We start from the raw sequence: 20,853 nt of genomic DNA on the forward strand, positions 1-20,853 counted from the left end.
TATGATTATCTTACAACAGATTTTGCTCAATACAATATATACACAAAGTGTAAAGTCTTTTCTGAGGTTAATTATAGGATAATACAACTGTAAGATCAGAATGTGTAGCTATTAAAATTATTGTGTACAACTGAAAAGCTGAAAAGAAATTACCTGAGCTGCATCTAACATTAACGTTACAAAGGTGGTCTGGAAATATAAAACCTGAGGTCACTCCTTATTTTTAATGTGTTGCCATTTCAGTCCTGTGACAATCTTAAAATGACATCTCCAGAAAACTGACCAGTCACACGGCTTAGCATCCTTTGCCATCAGTGCTACTGTTCCTGCCTGTCTTTTAACTGTATCTTTTTATTTTTATTTTTGGCTACATACAAAAAAATTCATCTGAAAAGCATAGTATTCTGCTTTTGCAGCTAATGTTTCAGTTCTGACACTTAGGTTATGGTATGTGATCATTCCCACGTTATCAATGTATGGCCATACTATCTCATTCCCACAAGACAGTATCTCATTCCCAGAGATTATACGATCTTGTTCCCACCATTGTTAGATTTGTAACCTGGTTTAGATGTAGTCTATTTCTAGATTTAGTCTTTGATAACAGTTTATATAGGTTTATAATAAAATGTCGTCATTTGATTTTTTGTTTTTTTTTGTTGTTGTTTTTTTTTGCAAAATCAACGTCACTACCAACATCACTGCCCTGAATAAAAAGTGGGACAGAGTTGACTTTATATGTTGAGGATACTAAGATCCTTTGGAGGGTTGAGTACACCCCTCAGACTTTTTATGACTCTGTGGTGGCATCTGTCATCTCTATGCTGTTGTCTGCTGTGGCAGTGGTATCACAGCAGAGAGACATAAAACTAGACAAACTTATAAAGAAGGCTAGCTCTGTTCTGGGATGCTCTGCTGACTCCATGGAGGAGTGATAACTGAATGAGGATCAAACTGTAAGCCATGATCAACACCCCTAACGGACACCCTGAGTGCTCTGAGCAGTACGTTCAGCAACAGGCTGCTACACCCACAGTGTGTGTAGGAGCTACTGCAGGTCCTTTGTCCCTGCTGTGATGCTGTAGCTGGTCTCATTCATATTTTGACTGAAATCCTGTCCACAGTGTTTAGTGGGAGAAGCTACACTGTTGGATGACACTGAGACAGGTGTAGTTCTTCAATGAACATCCAGAGGGAGATTTAGATGGTTGACTGCTGACATGTAATATGCCATATTAATTACAACACAAAACACTATCCCTGGTAGCTCCATGAACTGTTTTAAACATTTGAATAACTCAAACAGTTACAGATTTAATTTATAGCACTTCAATGATAATATCTATCTTTATAAAGACACAAAGAATTTTAATTCACCAAATAGTTGTTTAATATCTAATTATCTGTTAGATTAAGAGAATGATTACCTTTTTTATTGTAATAAATGAATTTCAACACCTTTGTAACAGAAACATATTGAACGGTAATTATGTCGTCTTAATTATGAAATATCACTCTGATGTTTTCTTTGATTAGAAAAACCAAAAGCAGAACAGAAGTCTGGTGCATTTGAACAGACTGCCACAGGCAATAAGGGGCTGTAAGTGTATATTATATACAAGTGTATCAATGATATATCTATGCCTGCTCTTGGCATGGGTACAAACTAACCATCTGCTTTTTAAAGTGAAGATCCCGGCTCACTGCTTGCACTGTATTTGTTTTCATCCCGGGGATCAGACCAATACAGGTCCACACTGGGAGGAGACTGGCCCGCCTTCATCATAGACACGCCTCTCCGTTCAAGGAACAGCGCTTCATACATACACTGTTGTTAGCGACGTAGCCACTACGGCCAGTTTCATTTTTTGGCATTTCCATTTGGGACCACTTCTCAGAAGTGGACTTTTTGTCACGGCTCGGTGGATGCACGAGTAGCTGGTTCCCGGCTGTGCCCCGTTACACCGGCGTGTGAAGTTGTTGCTGGCGGCAGTCCTGCGAGGTAAGTTGAACTACTGTTAGCTAGTTAGCCGAGGATACCCTATGCTGATGGGGGTTATTTTGTTGTGCTAACGTAGCATTTAGTTAGCTGTTGCATAACCTTGCCGAGCTGACCACACTGCAAGATACCACCGACTCTTCTTCTGTGGCGACTTAGTATTTCTGGTGTATTTTCGTCCCGCGGGAAAATAACGAGGAATTCCCGAAGCGGTTGCGTTAGCTTTTGCGGAGTCGATAAGTTAGTCAAGCTAGCAGCTTCGACCGTGAATTAGCCGACATGCTAATGCTAATCAGACTGACCTGACAAGACGCGTTTTTGTTCATAGTTTGTTCTAGCTATACCGAGTTTTGCTGCCTTGGTCGGGGTTGTTATGAGAGAAAATATTGCATGTCAACTAAGTCCTTTTCTGCTGAACTTCTCGCGTAACTTAACGTTAATGCGACGTTAACGTTAAGTAGGCGCTACTGTTAGCTTGTTAGCCGCTAGCGGTCTTCCTGTGGTCCTTCCTGACCTAACCAGCTAGCATAGCCACAATTATTACTGTCTGTGACACTTTATTGAGTTACCCGGGGTGTAGATAACGTAGCACACATGTTACAGACTAAAAAGATGGCTGTGATTGTTTTCCTGTCGACATCCACTTTACAGCAAGGTTAACGTCAGTTAGCCAGCGTGTTTAGCTCCTCTGGGTGTTGGAGTTTATGAGGACTGTCAGCGATGACCTGACAGACACAACCCCCTCCCCCGACTCACGGCTTCTCTCTGCCACTTCGCCTTTAGTCTGCAGGTAGTACAGGCTCGCTTGCTTGCCACATAACTTCGAGCTAGGACGAAAGCCAACATTCAGCCATCATCAGACAAGCGAAAGCGGACTGCTCACCGAAGGCGGGTGGCGTTAAGCTCGGTGTTTGGCTGAGAGGGGGAGGGGGTGAGGCAGGGCTACAGCGAGCGAGAGAGACAGCGCCTACGTGCCCGGAGTACTGGCAGGCGGCTAAGTGTTAGCATGTTGTAGCGCCACTCGGGTAGTTTCGCTGTCTTTCACTGCCTGCCGTGTTTGCTTAGCGTTTCGGCAATAATAATTATAATACTTGAGGCTGGAGATGCGACAGGCAAACGATCTAGGCGACTGAAGACCGTACGCTCCACCACCGTGCAGCGAGGCACAATGTCTACACTCTGCTGGGCAAATGCTGTGACGTTGGCTCAGGGACCATCACTAAATTATTTTTCCCAGTATGCATGTGTGGAGTGTGCACAGAGCCATTTAGAGAATCATAGTTATTTATGATTATTTATCATTTCAGCAAATGGAGGTGATGCATGCAAAGCCCCAAAAAGCTTAAACTTGTTTAGGATTATTGTAGATGTGCAGGCACATGTCTCTTTTTGATATTTATGATTGCAGCACTGTATAAAATAGTTTTAGGTAACTTTTCTTTAACCAACAGCACAAATATATGCTGTTGTAATATTAATGCATGAGTAATCAAAGTGTATAACTCACAGGGACTATTTCTCTGCACGGAGTACTGAGTTTAATATGTTTTCATAGTTAATACAAAGTAATAATTTGTATGTAAGTCTTTAACAGTATTTTTTTTTTTATATATGGTATTAGTAGTGGTTAAAGAATCAAAATATTTTTTCATTAGTAATAGTAATTAATATAAACATCCGCAAATATTGAAAGCTGAATTACTCACTAGGCAAAGCCCAATGGCCCAAAAAGCCCCAGGTTTCGTTATGTGGGTCTACATAATTTGATTAATCACCAGAGCCACAAAGAGAGGTTAAATGCTTTTTATAGTCATCAGAATGGATGTTATTGAAGAAGTCCTTTGCACCTATATCTGTTACTTTCAAGACAGTCCCTAACCAGTTGCCCTCCTGCTGAACAATAATAGCTTGTCTAATTATGGACAGTCCTTGACAAGCATTTCATCTAATACATTCCTTATACATTTTTCGTTTGAAGTAGTAATGTATTTAAAATAACCACATGTAGTGCAAACATGTGAATGTCATTGTTATGATTGTAGTGTTGATTTATGCAGTAAACTGAGACTGGTTAGCCTAACTGTATTTACACATACTAGACCTCTCATGCTGGGGCATTTTTCACAACAGTGTTAGTTCTCACAGAACACATTCAAAAAGCAGTATTTCAGACAATCATTTCTTCAGTGTTTCACAAGCAAACTTAATAAGACAGAAAAGCTTTCAAAAAATCACATGACCCGCCTGAACCTGTGGTTTCAGACTGGTGCCTTAAGTTAACTGCTAACATTCAAGTGTTTTTATAATAATTTCTGTAAATATCCATTTGACTCTTGCGGGAATGTATATTGTATTGTCTTAAACTGAAATACCTGTTACTGTTTCCAGAGTGAAAACAGGGTTCAGTCAACACTTCTGTCTAAACAGATTTTTTTTTTTTATTCGATATTTGGCCATTACAAACAACAAGGAGTAGCAATTGGAGTTAAAAGCATTTGAGCTAATTTAGTCTGTCATTACAATTATAGTTAACTATACTGTTGGTACACTGCTGGGAAGACAATGGTATGGAGTTAAAAGGGTAAACTCTAAAAATTTTCAGTCCCTAGTACAGTCACAATTTTCCTTTCCATGAGCTATTATTTTTTTAAAAAAGAGAATATACTGATAAATCCTGATCTTAATTAGTGAGATTTTTTTTTAAATTTACTATTGAGATTGCAATTACAACATCAGATAGACAGAAGAAAGTCAAACAAGGAAATACTATGGACTTATTATTGTGATACTGAACATCAGCAGAAAGTTCTTTGCTGCAAAGTTTATTTTTGCAAGCTCTGTGTGAAAGCTGAGATCACACACTTTAGAACTACATGCTCAAAGTACTTTAACAACTTTGTTGAACAATGTTTGAACCAAACATAAGTTCAGAGAGCTAAAAATAAAATCTATGAAACTCCCAAGATCCTGTTAACTGACCATCTTTCTCTGTTGATCATAGCTCCTTTAGGCATGTGTATAAAATGAAGAGGCGTGTGGAGGACCAGGAACCAATATTTGCGCCCCAGCAACAACCGCCACGTCGTCCCCCAGTTCAAGGTATTGCAGAGAGCTTCCAGCACAGGGCCCTTGCCCCGGCCCCTACTGTCATAGAGGCAACCACAGAAAAGATGCAGCCGTCTACTGGCATCCAGTACTCTCTACCCCAGGGCTACCAGGTATGATGATTTCAATGCAGTTGGCTTAGACTACAGCTTCCGGGGTTATTGTTATGCTAGATTGGGTTTCAGATGAACATTTAGTGTATATTTGAATATAATCAAAGGCCACGTCAGTTCAAAACTTTTAAACGAATTAGGTGAAATTCTGTCAGAAATGGAGACAGCAGGATCAATTTATCAAACACCTGTTGAACAGCAGAACACAAGTTGTAAAAATGTGACACCTTTCCCACTCGGCAACTGCTCTCTTGCTGAAGTGACACTTTTGCCCCTAACTCAGTACAAGTGTGTTTTTACATAGTGCTCATTGCGATAGTTTAGCAACTGGTATTGTTGTGGTGAACAGGCTGCACCATGACTTCTCTAGATCTTACTTAGGGAGTGTTTGTTTGAAAAGTAGGTGACTCTTGCAGTGTCACTGTTTCACAGTATGTCATTGCATTTTAAAAAGAGTAATTTACTCAGATTAATTGTAACCTCAGTAAAGGACCTTCTGTAATCCTGGCATATAGTTATCTTTTAAGATTTATGGATTCTATTATTCTAGTATTTCTTTCCTGAAAAGGTCCCTACAATGGCTCAGAGCACAAGTGGGCATGGGCATGGACACAACAATACTGCACCTCATGTTGGTCCCCATGGACACAGTCTAGCAGTTCAGTCTCAGGGTCCTACAGTGGTCCAAAGTCATGTTCATCCAACTGCACCACTGACTTCACCCCAAGGACAGCAACAGTTTCAGCGACTGAAGGTATGACTCCATGCACAAATAAGATGTAACAAACATCAACCAAAATAAACTTTACAAAACAGCCATCTGACCCATGTCAGCTGAGATATGTTAATTGAATCACCACTTAAGTGATATTTATTTTATTTATTTTTATTATTATTTTATTTTTATTTTATTTCTCACAATATTAAGCTTATCGGTGAAATTTGGTTGTGATTTTTCTCTTAACCTTGTAGGTTGAAGATGCTTTGTCCTATCTGGATCAAGTAAAACTGCAGTTTGGCAATCAGCCTCAAGTCTATAATGATTTTCTTGATATTATGAAAGAGTTCAAGTCACAGAGGTGGGTTGTAATTTCATTGCCATGTACTTCAACATTTAGAGAAGATTCATGAATAGTACTTAAAAAAATCTGCAAAATCTGTGGTCCAAACTAATGAGCAATTGGGTTCTAAATCATTTTCATTTTGTTGCTACAGCATAGACACTCCTGGAGTCATCAGCCGTGTGTCTCAGCTCTTCAAAGGCCACCCTGACCTTATCATGGGTTTTAACACTTTCTTGCCACCTGGTTATAAGATTGAGGTTCAAACCAATGATCTAGTCAATGTGACCACCCCAGGCCAGATCCACTACATCACGCCTCATGGTATTTCTGTTCAGAACATCCCTGTAAGTGGGGCATCAAGCCAGTCAGTGAGCCATCACCAGCACCAGAATCTCCCGCAGGGTGGTCCACACACTACCACAACCCCACCCATCTCCACCCAGCCTGCACCAAACAAAACCAGCAAGGTAGAATATATTCTGTAATTTCCATGGAGTTGATAATAGTAGACTAGACACAGCAAATTGACTTTTAGTATTATAACACACTTGTGCACTTCTGTTGTTCTTAACAGCCAATTCAGTCTCCAGCCCATACACCCACCAGCCAACCCAATCCCTCCATCCCATCCTATGCCTCACCAAGGTCACCTTCGGTTCAGTCTCACACTCCAGTGAGCAGCACACAATCCGGTGGACCTCCTCTCCAAAATAACCAGCCAGTGGAGTTCAACCACGCTATAAACTATGTCAACAAGATCAAGAACCGCTTCCAGGGTCAGCCAGACATCTACAAAGCCTTCCTGGAAATCCTGCACACATACCAGGTAAGTAAATACACACCAATTAAAAATATTCAGTTTGTACACAGTATAATGTGAAATGGTTTGCATCAAGTTGTCATCTCACAATCTCTTTTATTTAAATTTTCCAGAAAGAACAAAGAAATGCTAAAGAGGCAGGTGGTAACTACACCCCAGCTCTGACTGAGCAGGAGGTCTACACTCAGGTGGCAAGGCTCTTTAAGAACCAAGAGGACCTGCTCTCAGAGTTTGGGCAGTTCCTGCCTGATGCCAACAGCTCAGTGGTGAGTCTCTGTAAATAGACTCTACAGCTTGGCCTTTTTTAACTGGAATGTATTAAATTCATGCAGATGGTGCTGTTGCTGTTCTTGGCCGTGGAGCCTGGAAGTCTGTTTTTTTTAAGAATGTGCAGCCTTACAGTAGTGTTAAACGTTGGTTAAATGTAACTGAGGCAACCAAGGCCGATGCTTCCTGTTAATTTTTGTGACTTCTCTTTGGTGAGATCATAATCTGTAATGCTTTTTTCAGCTGATGTGCAAGGTTGCACCAGACAGGGCAGAGTCTGTGCGAAATGATCATGGTGGCACAGTAAAGAGACCTTTACTGAACAACAAACAAAGGCTGAGCCAGAATGGCCTGCCGATCAGAAGACCCGCTGGAGTGGGACCCACACTACCTGTCAAGGTACACACCACTCTAAATGTTGACTGTCTGCAAAAACTGTCTCTTTATGTTCTGTTATTGTAGGAATAGCCACTGTTGTGCAAATCAAATTCCATTTAGTGCATTTCGATGGGTTTTATGAGATTGTTGTAGTCCAAATTAATTGGCTGTGAGAGCTGGCAGCACCCTGCTACAGCGCCTCCCACATAACAGAAGTGTCCACAGTTTGATTCTAGCCTTGGACCTGTGTTGCACTCTCTTCTTCCCTGTTGGCCTTTTCACTACTGACTCTCCAGTTAACCCAAAAGCCAAAATATGTTTAAAACAAATCATATTAAAAAGACATCATGGGAGCCCATCACAGTCATAATTTTGTTACGACTGTATTACCATTGCAGAAGAAACCCAAAATAATGGAGAAGGACCATGGCATGACTGAAGTCAGCAAACACAGCACCAGCACTGAGACCATGTTCTTTGAGAAGGTCAGTATTGTTACACTCAGTACCAGTATTAATTATCGTCCTGCTATAAGAAGATGCAGATTTTGATTACTTAAATGTTTATGACACGATAATCTCCACTGAAACTGTGTTGATTTAATTTATTTTAGCATGTTTATTTATTGTCAACAATGAATACAAACAGGTGAAGAAAGCTCTTCGGAGTTCTGAGGCATACGACAACTTCCTGAGGTGTCTGCACATCTTCAATCAGGAAGTGATTTCACGTGCCGAGTTGGTCCAGTTGGTCATCCCTTTTCTCGGGTGAGTTTAAATATACACACAGTCAGAGTTTGTCTGTAATAAATCAGCAGTATATTGTCTCTGTACTCGGTATATTGTATTGTATATAGCGTGTATTGCGTGTAGTCTGTTTCACATCTGCCAACTGTATGATTCATCTCTCCACATATAATATGGCATATTTACAGAAAATTCCCAGAGCTTTTTACTTGGTTTAAAAACTTCCTGGGCTACCGAGAATCTAGTCACGGGGAGTCGAGCCATGCAGAGACTTTACCCAAGGAGCGGGCAACAGAAGGCATCGCCATGGAGATTGATTACGCTTCCTGCAAGAGGCTGGGGTCAAGCTATAGAGCTCTGCCAAAGAGCTACCAGCAACCCAAGTGCACAGGAAGAACACCGCTCTGCAGAGAGGTGAGTCATTGAAGGAAATCTGTTTATTAAAGGTATTTTTGTCACGATAACCAACTTTTTCTTTCCCATAGTACAACCACCTACAATGGTATCAATGAATATGGCTTGGATGAGTTGATATTGTGCTCAGCTGGTGCTTGGAAAGTTCACATTCGACAGGGACCAGATGCAAGTCAATGTATTTTGGTGGATAAATGGATCATAGTCATTGTCATTAATGAGTAACTTGTTTGGTAATTCAACAAAAAAGGAATACAACTAAATGGTACATATTGGAATAGTTTTATTGTAAATGTCTTGATTGTCTAAAAAAGCTACAAGTTAGTAAAACATAAAATGTTAGCTTTAGCTTTATTCTGTGGCCCCATTTATGACCAAGCGGCCAAAAGCAAAATCTGACCCGTGGCTCAACGATGGAACCCGAGCTCTCAGGCGGCAGTGTCGCAAGGCTGAGCGTACGTGGAGAAGGGACAAACTGCAAGTTTCTCTCCAAATATGGAAGGACTGCTGGAATAATTACCAGAACACTGTTAAAGAGGCCAGAAGGCTACATTTCTCAAATCTCATTTCCTCAAACTGTCACAACTTACGAGTGCTTTTTAACACTATTGATTCTGTTTTTCATGTTCCACAGTCTACTTGCTTAGAAGCTTCTGTTGAGTTGTGTAATGACTTCCTTCAGTTTTTTGTGGATAAGGTTGCCACTATTAGGTCTCTTATCTCATTGCCTGTTTCTGCTCCTTCGGTGTCTGTTCCTTGTTGTGCTGTCTTTTTTGTTCAATTCCAACCAATATCTATGTCACAACTAGAGGATGTGGTTGGCTCTCTGAATCCCTCAGGCTCCCCACATGATCCAGCTCCCCCGTGGTTTTTTAAAGAAGTTTTTCCCTGTGTAGGCAAATTGGTCCTTAACATTATTAACAGTAGTTTATCGTTTGGTGTTGTTCCTTCTAATTTTAAGCATGCAGTAGTGCAACCGCTTATAAAGAAACCTAGTCTGGATCCATCTGTGTTGGCAAACTATAGACCTATTTCCAGACTACCGTTTTTTTCAAAGGTTTTAGAAAAAGTTGTTTATGCTCAACTGAAAGCGTTTTTGGATGAGCATGAGATTCTAGAGATCTTTCAGTCCGGTTTTAAACCACACCACAGCACAGAGTCAGCTTTAATTAAAGTTTTTAATGATATTTTTACTTGTTCTGATACTGGCGATTTCGTGGTTCTTATTCTTCTTGACTTATCTGCTGCCTTTGACACAGTTGACCACAACATTTTGATTTCCCGCCTGCATGACGTTGTGGGAATCCGTGGTCTTGCATTGGAGTGGTTTAGATCTTATCTGGTAGCTAGAACTTTCTCTGTGGGTCTTGCCAGCTTTGAATCCTCCTCTGCTCCCCTGTCCTCCGGGGTTCCCCAGGGTTCCGTTTTGGGTCCTTTACTTTTTTCCCTCTACTTGCTTCCTCTGGGTCACATCTTTAGACAACATGGCATATCATTCCATTTTTATGCAGACGATACCCAGGTCTATTTTCCATTGAAGAAAAAGGAGGGTTTCTCAATTGCACGTTTGCTCGCATGTCTTGATGACATTAAAGCCTGGATGGCGTTAAATTTTCTTCATTTTAATGAGGCAAAGACAGAAGTAATGTTGGTTGGCTCTAGTGCCTCTAGTGTATCTTCCGGTGTTAATCTAGGTCCCTTGACATCATATCTTACACCACTGGTCACTAATTTAGGTTTCAAAATGGATAGGGATCTTAAATTCGATAAGCAAATCGGTGCAGTGGTAAAATCCGGTTTTTTTCACTTAAGGCGTTTGGCAAAACTACGACCTCTAGTGTCAAAGCAGCACTTTGAGCTAGTAATTCATGCCTTTGTTACATCACGCCTTGATTACTGTAATGCTCTGTATCTTGGGGTCAGTCAGGCATCCCTTTTACGTCTCCAGCTGGTCCAAAATGCGGCGGCGCGTCTTTTAACTGGAACGCGAAAATACAAGCACATCACACCAATCCTGGCTGCACTCCACTGGCAGCCAGTGTCTTTTAGGGTTCATTTTAAGGTTTTATTATTTGTTTTTAAATCTTTAAATGGTCTTGCCCCTCCTTATCTTACTGAACTCCTTCACCCTTATACTCCTAGCCGCTCCCTTAGATCAGCCGACCTCCAGCTTCTTGAGGTACCAAAAACGAGGAGGAAGCTCCGTGGAGATAGATCTTTCTCTGTTGCTGCCCCAAGGCTGTGGAACAATTTGCCTTTGAACATAAGACAAGCCCCTACATTAGCTATGTTCAAAGTACAACTTAAAACCTATTTGTATACTCAAGCCTTTGGACCGGCGTGATGGAATGATCATGGACTGTTTTTATTGTTTTTATTTTTTTTAAAAAACTTTTAACTTACTCTTAAAATTCTTATTCATGTATGTGTGTGTAAGTGTGTATATATGTATGTATATATATATATATATATATATATATATATGTAAATTCTTTGTTTTGGTGTACGGCACTTTGTGTCAGCTCTTGCTGTTCTTAAAGCGCCTTATAAATAAAAAATATTATTATTATTATTATTCAAAGGTTATTGGCTGCATGTTAGCATAACTGGCATTGTTGATTTTCCAGTGATTAACTAATAGTTTACCTGATCAAGTGTTCATCACAAAAATGACTAGATTTTCTGACTAGTATATGTCAGAAAACAGTGTGTTCATAATGTGTGCATTTCATATTCCAAATGAACTGGGTATTTTCAGTTTTGTTTCATTGTTATCAATGGGGCAGCTTGTCAGCCCATTATTTTTACATGCTCTGATTGATTTGATTAATTGTTCATTTTCCTTAAATGAGAGCCTTCATATTGAATCCTTTACCTAAGCAAAAAATTGTATTTGAATACTTGTGTCGCAGGTTCTCAATGACACTTGGGTTTCATTTCCATCCTGGTCTGAGGATTCTACATTTGTGAGCTCTAAGAAGACTCAATATGAGGAGCATATTTACAGATGTGAGGATGAGCGCTTTGAGGTGAGGAATACTCAGTCCGTCGCAAAGTAAAATCTTTAGGATGTTGTATGGTTAGAAGAAAGAGTGGAACACTTCTCTCTATGCTTCACTTTGCCCAGTAGTCAAAAGACTGTAGGAAAGCCTTAGATTTAGGAAAAAGAACAATTTCCTACTGACACCACCAGACATGATCAGACACAGTAAACTCATTTGTTAATAAGTTCACTGTGATTGCATCTCGTTTAGCTGGATGTTGTATTGGAGACCAACCTCGCCACGATACGAGCCCTGGAGACAGTGCAGCGGAGGCTGTCTCGCATGTCAGCTGAGGAGCAGCTCCGCTTCAGGCTTGACAACACAATGGGTGGCTCATCAGAAGTCATTCACCGCAAAGCCATCCAGAGGATATACGGAGACAAGGCCCATGATATCATTGACGGACTCAAGAGGAACCCAGCTGTGTCTGTCCCCATAGTCCTGAAAAGGTTAATAGTGTACTTTGATCTGCCACTGGTCATGGATTAACAGTTGTTCAGATTGGAGAACATTTGGTTTAAGACCAGTCTTGTGAATTAACTTTGTTTTTCACTGTTTCAGGTTAAAGATGAAGGAGGATGAATGGAGAGAAGCCCAGAGAGGCTTCAACAAAATCTGGAGAGAGCAGAATGAAAAGTATTACCTGAAGTCCCTCGACCATCAAGGCATCAACTTCAAGCAAAATGATACCAAAGTGTTGCGTTCAAAGACCTTGCTCAATGAAATTGAGATGTTATATGATGATGTAAGTAAATGTGCTCCTGACTATAATCTGACTCAAAACAAGTGGAAACATTTTGTGTTACTGATTATAGTTAGTGCTAATGCTGAAGTTGAATCACCAGTTCTAGAGTGTTTTTTTTTTTGTTTGTTTTTTTTGCTGTGTTACTATGCCTCAAAATTCAGCAGATTCTATTCCTGTGTCCTGTAGCGCCAGGAGCGGGCATCAGAGGAAAATGCCACACCGCCGTCAAGTGGTCCACACATGACCCTGACCTATGATGACAGCCAAATCCTAGAAGACGCTGCTGCTCTCATTATCCACCATGTCAAAAGACAGGTGGGCATCCATAAAGAAGACAAGTACAAGATCAAACAGATCATCCACCACTTCGTCCCTGACCTGCTGTTTGCACGGCGAGGTGAGCTCTCAGATGTGGAGGAGGAGGAGGAAGAAGAGGAAGAAGACCTGGAGATGGATCAAGATGCCCCCAAGAAGCACAATGGCTTACCAGGCAGCAGCCCGTCAAAGTCCAAGCTCCTTTTCAGCAACACGGCGGCTCAGAAACTTCGGGGCACAGATGATGCTTATAATTTGTTCTTTGTGAATAACTACTGGTACGTCTTCCTTCGTCTGCACCACATCCTCTGTTCTCGTTTGCTGCGAATCTACGGACAAGCTGAAAAACAGATCGAAGAGGATGCCCGTGAGCGAGAGTGGGAAAGAGAGGTGCTAGGACTCAAAAGGGAGAAAAATGAAAACCCCGCAATTCAGCTGAAGATGAAGGAACCAAGTAAGTCGTAACATATGGTTTTTGATTTTTTTTTTTTTTTTTTAATACTCTACTACTACTGTAATTTTACTTAAATCTACATTAGCGGTGTCTTTGATTGATTGATCATAATACACCATACAACCATGGGGTGTATCATACTTTGTAATTTCTCATCCTGTAACTGCTCATTTACAATTTTCTAACCACAGTGGATGTTGATGTAGAGGACTATTACTCAGTGTTTCTGGAAATGGTGCGTAATCTCTTGGATGGAAACATGGAGCCAGCTCAATATGAGGACTCCCTGAGGGAAATGTTTACTATCCATGCCTACATTGCCTTCACCATGGACAAACTCATCCAGAGCATTGTTCGGCAGGTCAGTGCGTTATCTTATTAGATGTTGTTTGTTATTTAGTGCTGTACAATTTAACTGGGCACACCATTTTTTGAACCATGCTGAGCCTAAATTGTACAAGCTGTATAAAAAGGTTTTCAGTTTTTGTTAGACAGCGCTACTGCTTACTAAACCTATTGGCTTTCACAGCTCCAGCACCTTGTCACTGATGATGGATGTGGGCGTGTAATGGACATATACCTGAGCGAAAGTGCCAATAAAGCCACAGGGGGCACACTGTCCACGCAAACATCCAGGGCCACAGCAGAGGGGACATACCAGCGTAAAGCGGAACAGCTTATGTCAGACGAGAACTGCTTCAAGGTACCATAAGCCCAGAAGAAATGAAAATCAGTCTAAACTACTTTGAAGAGTTTATAGGTTTATAAGTAGTTTTCTCTGACTGATTGTGTTTTGTCTAGTTGATGTTTGTGAAGAACCGTGGATCTGTCAGCCTGGCCATGGAGCTGCTGGACACAGAAGAGGAGAACTCTGATGAGCCAGCAGAGGCAGAGGTAAGACTAAGTATTCATATGCTGTTGATAAATACCTAGATGTCAGTTCATTAGGTGCGCCTATGTAGTGACATGTTCTGTTATCCTGGGCAACAGTCCTGCAATTAATATGTTTTTTTGTTTGGTTATCTGCTGTTTTATGTTTACTGCTTCAACAGAGTAAAAAATCCTGATCATATACAATGTCTTTTTTTTTTTTTTTTTTTTTTCCTTTCCTTTAGCTCTGATCAGGTTTGCTAATGCTAATGTTAGTAGCAGCTATGTGTGAAAAGCCTAAATCGAGGTCACAGTTAGTCAATGCTCTGTTTTTATACTTAGCCTAGCAGCAGCTATGGCAGACAGACAGTCCAGACAAAATAGACCTTGGAGTTTTACCCATGCTGTCATGCTTAGGGAGCGATGAGAGGATTGGACTCAGCTGAGCTGTCAAAGTTAAGCAGAAAAAAGCTAAAAAAAAAAAAAAAAATTAAGCAGAAAGAACAATTTTTACACACAGTTTGAATTTTGCTGAATAATCACTTATATTTGTGATTATGTGTACAACACAAAAGTAATACAGGGTGTAGTAACTCACCATATCTTTGGCATTTCTGTTACGTATCAGCTGATATAGATGTGAACACCAGAACTAAAAGTCAAATATTCCATATTTGAAAGGCCATAATTACTAGTCTGCTCTAGTACAGAATCCCGAGGTTTGTCCATATTCAGTTGTGCTGTATCGACGTTTGTGTTTTGTTTTGTTTTTTTGTGTGTCCTCTCCTCCACAGAGATGGTCAGACTACGTTGGCAGATACCTGAACTCAGATTCTGCATCCCCAGAGCTGCGTGAGCACCTGGCCCAGAAACCAGTGTTCCTCCCAAGGTGAGGCTCCAGCCATGTCCCCCTCTTGTCTGCACAGTTTTAAGCTTCTGTCCTGAGGCTCTGTTCGTCTGAGCAGCTAATCCACTGCTTGACAAGCGAAACAAGCTGCCAAATACAACCAGTTTTCAGAGATAACTGAAACTTCCCTACAGGCCTGACTTAAAAAGCTCTACAATCACAAAAATTGTGGCCGTAAAAAGCCTCTGTGGTAACAAACTGCGAAAATTTGAGAAGGTTAATCAAAAAGAGTAGCTCTACAGTTAAAGCGAGGTCTGTGCAGCACCCGATTGGGCTCCTGTGTGTTATAAATCTCATTGGCCAAGATCATGACTCTTTCAGTTTCTGACCTCAGCCTCACATGGAAGATTGCACTTTATATGGTCATCTTTTTAAGAAATTGAATTTATTTATTCATTGATTCAGTTCTTTTTTTAATAGGAATTTTATTTATTAGTGAGATTTTTAAGTAGCTTTGGCTTGATCATGGGGTTTGAATTTCTACTTAAACAGCTAAAAGGAATCATTTGGTAACATTATTAAGATTGTATTGTATTTGAATGATGATTTTCAATATGTCACATAAAGTACAAAAGAAGTGAGCACACAAACTGAAAACAAAAGAAATGGCCTCCAAGTTTTGTCATTGTTATTTCTTTATTTTTGTTTGTCTTTAACCTGCGTTTGAGAGACTGAAGCTCTTGTGCAGGGCCTGAGAGACTTTAAGAGACATCAGTGAAATTGTGGTTTCCTTTTCTGCTTTATCATGGCCTTTATTTGTAAATGTAATCAGATCAGAGGTCTTGTGTGCAACAAAATCACTGTTTTCAACTGTAAATGTTCAAATGTTCATTGTTTGTCTGATCTAGTGTTGTGTTTATAATAGTTTTCAGTGGAAACAGTGCACTCCCGTTGCAACTTTTTGTTGTCGGTGAGGTTTTTCCACTGGTTTGACAGACATTAGTGCTAATAAGTTTTTTAAAAACTCGGGTCAAGCACATAATCTGCAACACTTGTACAGAGGAGTAGGGTTTGCAAATAAAATGGTTGTCTAAATTGTATGTTCATATGTTGGTGTATTTCTTTCTCTGTCTTAAAGCTCCAGATGAGTGTTGCACCTAAAGCCAGTCTGTCATTGCCTTTTAGTGCTTTGCAAGTTATTTTTGTTTCTTTGAGATGGCTGTCCATTACCATAAAAATTTCAAGACTTTTTTTTTTTTGTTTGTTTTTGAAACGCATAAAAATCTTGCTCTTAGTTGTATCTTCTGTAACCCATTGCATAAGCTGCCACCTGACTATGACTTTTTTTTTTTATTATCAATTACTTTATTTTGATATTGTTTCTTTTGTTTTGTTTTGTTTTTTCATCATATCTATGAGAGATCAGCAGCACAAGAGGTCACAAGACTTGGCCCTTTTTAACAAAAATCTTCAGTGGCAGTAAATCTCCAGCTGTTTCTTTTTCAGTTGTGTTAGGTCTTCATCTCATGATCATAACATGATTGTTGGTGAAAGTATGTGCACATCAAAATTTTCTCAGCTCATATACATATACAAATCTTTATATAACAGTTTTTACTTGAAATTGGCCTCACTGTCATGTCTTTTAAGTGGAGCCCTGAATGCAAATATATGCTTCATGGTTTCAGTCCTCGCTCACCTGTAACCTCTATGGTAAGTACACATTTAAAACTTTCATTCAGGTGGGGTGAATTATTGCATTTGTTGTTACCTGAACAAAATTGAGATCAATATTCAACTAAAAGAAATAACTGTATGGGAAGCATATCTGATCTATGTGGCTGTGCAACGGAAGTGCACTGTACAAAAAGATTTCGACTGCTGCCTCTGCTGCTCTTATAGATCCACATTCCCACGAATGATTTGACTCCTCTCTAGTTCTATTACTCGGTGAGTTGCAATGCATGGGTTTAAATAAATGTTTAAAGGGACAGTCGTCTCAAATTTGACTGTATGGTTCTCAAATCAAATTTGCTTAATGTCTGTTGTGCCTGACCACATCTTCTAGGCTTTAAAATTGCACAGTGCATACTGTCAGAAAGAAAATTGGGCCATAGCACATGCTGAAGTGGAAAAATAATCATCTTTGGATTTTAGAAATATGTGTGAACTTTCCCTGTAAACGTTACCTTTTGATGTGTGGAGTAAATGAAAGAATTTTGAGCAAGTCAATATTATTCATGGTTGTCCATCACTTTTGGCCTTCAGGAATTTGCGACGGATACGGAAGTGCCAGAAGGGATGGGAGCAGCTCCAGCAGGAGCGAATGACCAAGGGCCCCTCTGACAAGTCGCAGGATGGCAACAGTGAGCTGAAAATGGAGTGTATGTTCAAGCTCAACTCCTACAAGATGGTGTACGTCTGCAAGTCAGAAGACTATATGTACAGGCACACGGCACTCACACGAGCTCATCAGGTAAGCACCGAAAATAATAAGCGATAGTGATATACCCATTGTAGGTTTTATCTGCTCCCTAGTAATGTCAGAAACTCAAATATTTTTTGTTTGTGATTGTCTATGTTTATTAGAGATCACAAGAATTCTTTAACATTTATCCTGTGTTCATGAAACACTGTAGTTAGTGCTGTCACTTTTAAGAGACGCAGCGCTTTTGGTGTTTTCAGAAAAGTGGCCTCAGTCATGTCCTCCTGGACTAGAGAAGCGACGTCCTCTAATGTCCAGAGGATAAATGCTGAAGAGACCCTGTCGGTCACTGGAGCCAAAGACACAGCATAGCTTATATAAACATACTGTGCATACAGTTTATGGCAATTCTTTCGGAATTAGACGGCACTAAAGGTGTTTTGTTAACCCACTTTAACATGTAGGAGTTTCTGAAGGCTGTGCTGCTTTCAAAAAGAAATAAATTCAGAATGAATACAAATGAGTTCATAGCATAGCTCATACCTTTAGTGATGCCTTTTACTGTTGGAATGAACCAAGGGGAAAAAATCTGTAAAATACCTACAGTGTGTTTTCTGTTTATATTGTGTAACCTGAAATCTCTATAGATGTATTTGTGTGACTGTTACTGGTACTGTTCTGGCTGAACTGTGTTGTTCTGGTCGATGTCTTTTTCAGTCCCACCAGCAGGTGAACACACGCCTGCACAGACGCTTTCAGTCCTGCCTAGACAACTGGGCCAAAGAGCACGTGACCAGTGACATGGCTGCCAACTGCCACAAGTGGCTGATGGGAGATGGACATGAAGGCCTGTTGTCGTGCACCACCACTTGCACCCCTGAGGTCCTCCATTATCTCAACATTAACAAGTACCGGGTGAAGTACAGAACACTGTAGTCCCTTCTATCACGTATAAACTGGCGGTGATCATAACAGTGATGACTTAGGATATACTATACATGCCGATTTCTCCAACATACCGTTACTGGGTTCAGTTGGCAAGTGGCTGTCAATCCACGATTTTAAAACTGGGATATCAATTTGCCACTTTTTGTGTCAGAACTGATTGAGGAACCCTATCTATCTTGTTTGCACTGCAAATTACACAACATGAGTGTGTAGTTTGCGGGTGTTACTTTTACCATGTTGTAAAAAACCCACCTGTGTAAGTAATCTCAATTATTAAATGCAGATTTTTATGGGAGATTAATATACAGAGAACACACTCCTTGGTGCATTTCCACTTTGGAGCAATTCACAGCTCAAATTTTAACAAAATAGTTACGCATTTTATAACAAAACACAGAAAGCTAAAAATGAAAAACGTGTATTGACCAATTCATTGTTTTACAGCAAATAAAAACCAACAACCTCAGTTTTTCCTCTTTAGGTAGCAAGAACAAGTACCTGTTACCTCTGTTAGTGTATACTCGGACCTAATCTGGCTTCCAGCTGTAAACTTGTAAAGCCTGTGAATGTTCTCCTTTTAGGTGGTAAAGTTGCATTAGTGTACTGTATGTATTCGTCTACTGGGTGGATGCTCGGCATCAGCGCGATGCCAGCAGTGTGTATCAAGTTCAATAATTTATGACCATCCAAACTTTGTGTACATATGTTGTTTATAACATAAGATTTTTTTTTTTAAATCAAATGTCATTTATGCGTAGCGTTCCTTAACACATAGTATCAATCTTTAGCTATAGGTTGCAGAGAAGTTTATTACGAAAATACAAAATTGTAACTGTTTTTTACCAAAGGATGTTGATTATAGATTATTTTCGTTTGTGGTCTCTTGAGCGAGTTGTCCCTGAAGTATTTGTTTAGTAGAGTAGCAACTCATTTTATACATGTTTTGAGCCCTTTCTGCACATTTCTACCTTCAATCTTTGGCATCAGTATCACTCGTGGTTTTAAGATGATTGAATGTAGCTGAAGAGCAATCTCTCCTTTTTGAAAGTACAGTATAAATCCATTTTTCAAAGTACTCTTAAGACTCCAGTACTATCAACTTTTTCATCTATTTAAGCCAAATGGTTAGAATCTGTAGGGCAGATTCAGTGGTCTCTTTTATGTAACACACATGACAAACTTTACATGAGTTGTTTATTTTTTATGCTCAGTGTTGATGACCACCATTGACTGATGTATAGTAGGTCTATACGCAGATGTCAGCTGTGACTTCTGTACAGTTTAAGAATTAAAGAAACCAAGCGAGCAATAATTCCTTCAGTTGCAGTTTATCGAAGCTGTCGGTTTGTGTTTCTTGGTGAAATACAAATGTGAATGTTGTATTCCCTTAAAAGAGGGATGTAAAGTAAGGATTTTTTTTTTATTGCCCCTTGTCCTCTGCAGTTTGTTAAATAAAAAGACCATGTTACCATTGTAGTTAAGGTTGGATGGGCAGGGATCCATCGCACTAACTGCTGTAAAGTGAGTTTCACAGTGAAAGACTGACCTGAACTTTTAGAAACCAGTCAGATCATTATGATTTTCTTAGGAGTATATTATGAGTTAGGCAGGATGGAAGAAAACACGCCAAAAGTACATCATGGAGGTGCAGTTTGTCAGGATGGAGAAAATAAAAACAAACAGCCAGACAACATTGAATCCTTCGAGACAATCTTGGAACAGTTTATTACATGGATTTTAAGTTTTATATTTACTGTGTAATATGGAAAACAGCAGGAAGGTCCAAGGAGCTCATTGTACATAAAGACATTGTTTGTACTTTGTTTAATGTGTCTCTTCTCTTGACTTTTATGATGTTGTAGTACATGAGTGTTGGTATGGTGTTTGGCATTAAAATATCCTTTGAATAGACAGAAACTCAATTCAACACTCCATTTTTCATTTCTGTCTTTTTATATGCAGGTCTTGAAAAGGATCATTTATTTCACAAAACCTTAAATATTTTTTCTCCCAGCGTGCCACATGCAAGGCAAGTTAACTACTATTTAATTAGTTGATTACTAGTTAGGAGTTATTGTAATATACTGTTTGGAAGAACTGGATTGTAAAATAAGTGAATACACATGGTAAATATGCTACATTTCTCAGACTGTTGGGCAGGAAATAGCATTTTAAGTCAGATATAAAATTTCTTATTTAATTGTAAAAATCGTGTGTATGATGCAGGTTGCTAATGATTTTAAGAAAAGGTTAAGAGAATGTTTTGACCAGTTTTTCATCAGGTCATATCAGCAATATT

At 39.7% G+C, this 20,853-nt stretch overlaps 1 protein-coding gene across 2 annotated transcripts; it reads left to right on the forward strand.

Annotated features, from left to right (window-relative positions):
• The first annotated feature begins 1,805 nt into the window (after positions 1-1,805).
• Positions 1,806-20,476, forward strand: LOC113137822 (paired amphipathic helix protein Sin3a-like). Of its 2 annotated transcripts, none has more exons than XM_026319667.2 (21): positions 1,806-2,002; positions 5,001-5,217; positions 5,786-5,971; positions 6,190-6,296; positions 6,433-6,748; positions 6,856-7,107; positions 7,215-7,367; positions 7,612-7,767; positions 8,145-8,231; positions 8,395-8,513; positions 8,681-8,906; positions 11,819-11,935; positions 12,161-12,399; positions 12,512-12,695; positions 12,882-13,464; positions 13,656-13,825; positions 13,994-14,167; positions 14,266-14,358; positions 15,129-15,223; positions 17,450-17,657; positions 18,324-20,476. In XM_026319667.2, exons 2-21 carry the CDS (start codon positions 5,023-5,025, stop codon positions 18,540-18,542), a joined length of 3,879 nt encoding a protein of 1,292 aa, XP_026175452.1. In that variant the 5' UTR covers positions 1,806-2,002; positions 5,001-5,022; the 3' UTR covers positions 18,543-20,476. The 2 variants fall into 2 exon arrangements, with proteins under 2 accessions (XP_026175452.1, XP_026175455.1); XM_026319670.2 differs by lacking the exon at positions 18,324-20,476 and adding an exon at positions 17,084-17,131 and having other exon boundaries at positions 17,450-17,591.
• Positions 20,477-20,853: the final 377 nt, after the last annotated feature.

Source organism: Mastacembelus armatus, chromosome 3 (assembly GCF_900324485.2).
Source record: "Mastacembelus armatus chromosome 3, fMasArm1.2, whole genome shotgun sequence".
Classification (NCBI taxonomy): Eukaryota; Metazoa; Chordata; class Actinopteri; order Synbranchiformes; family Mastacembelidae; genus Mastacembelus; species Mastacembelus armatus.

Bases quoted from the DNA above. Each gene is read 5' to 3' on its own strand.
- LOC113137822 (XM_026319667.2), top strand. From the start codon at position 5,023: ATGAAGAGGCGTGTGGAGGACCAGGAACCAATATTTGCGCCCCAGCAA. The intron at 7,108-7,214 runs GTAAGTAAATAC...TAAATTTTCCAG, and splicing joins AAATCCTGCACACATACCAG to AAAGAACAAAGAAATGCTAA. The intron at 17,658-18,323 runs GTAAGCACCGAA...TGTCTTTTTCAG, and splicing joins CACTCACACGAGCTCATCAG to TCCCACCAGCAGGTGAACAC.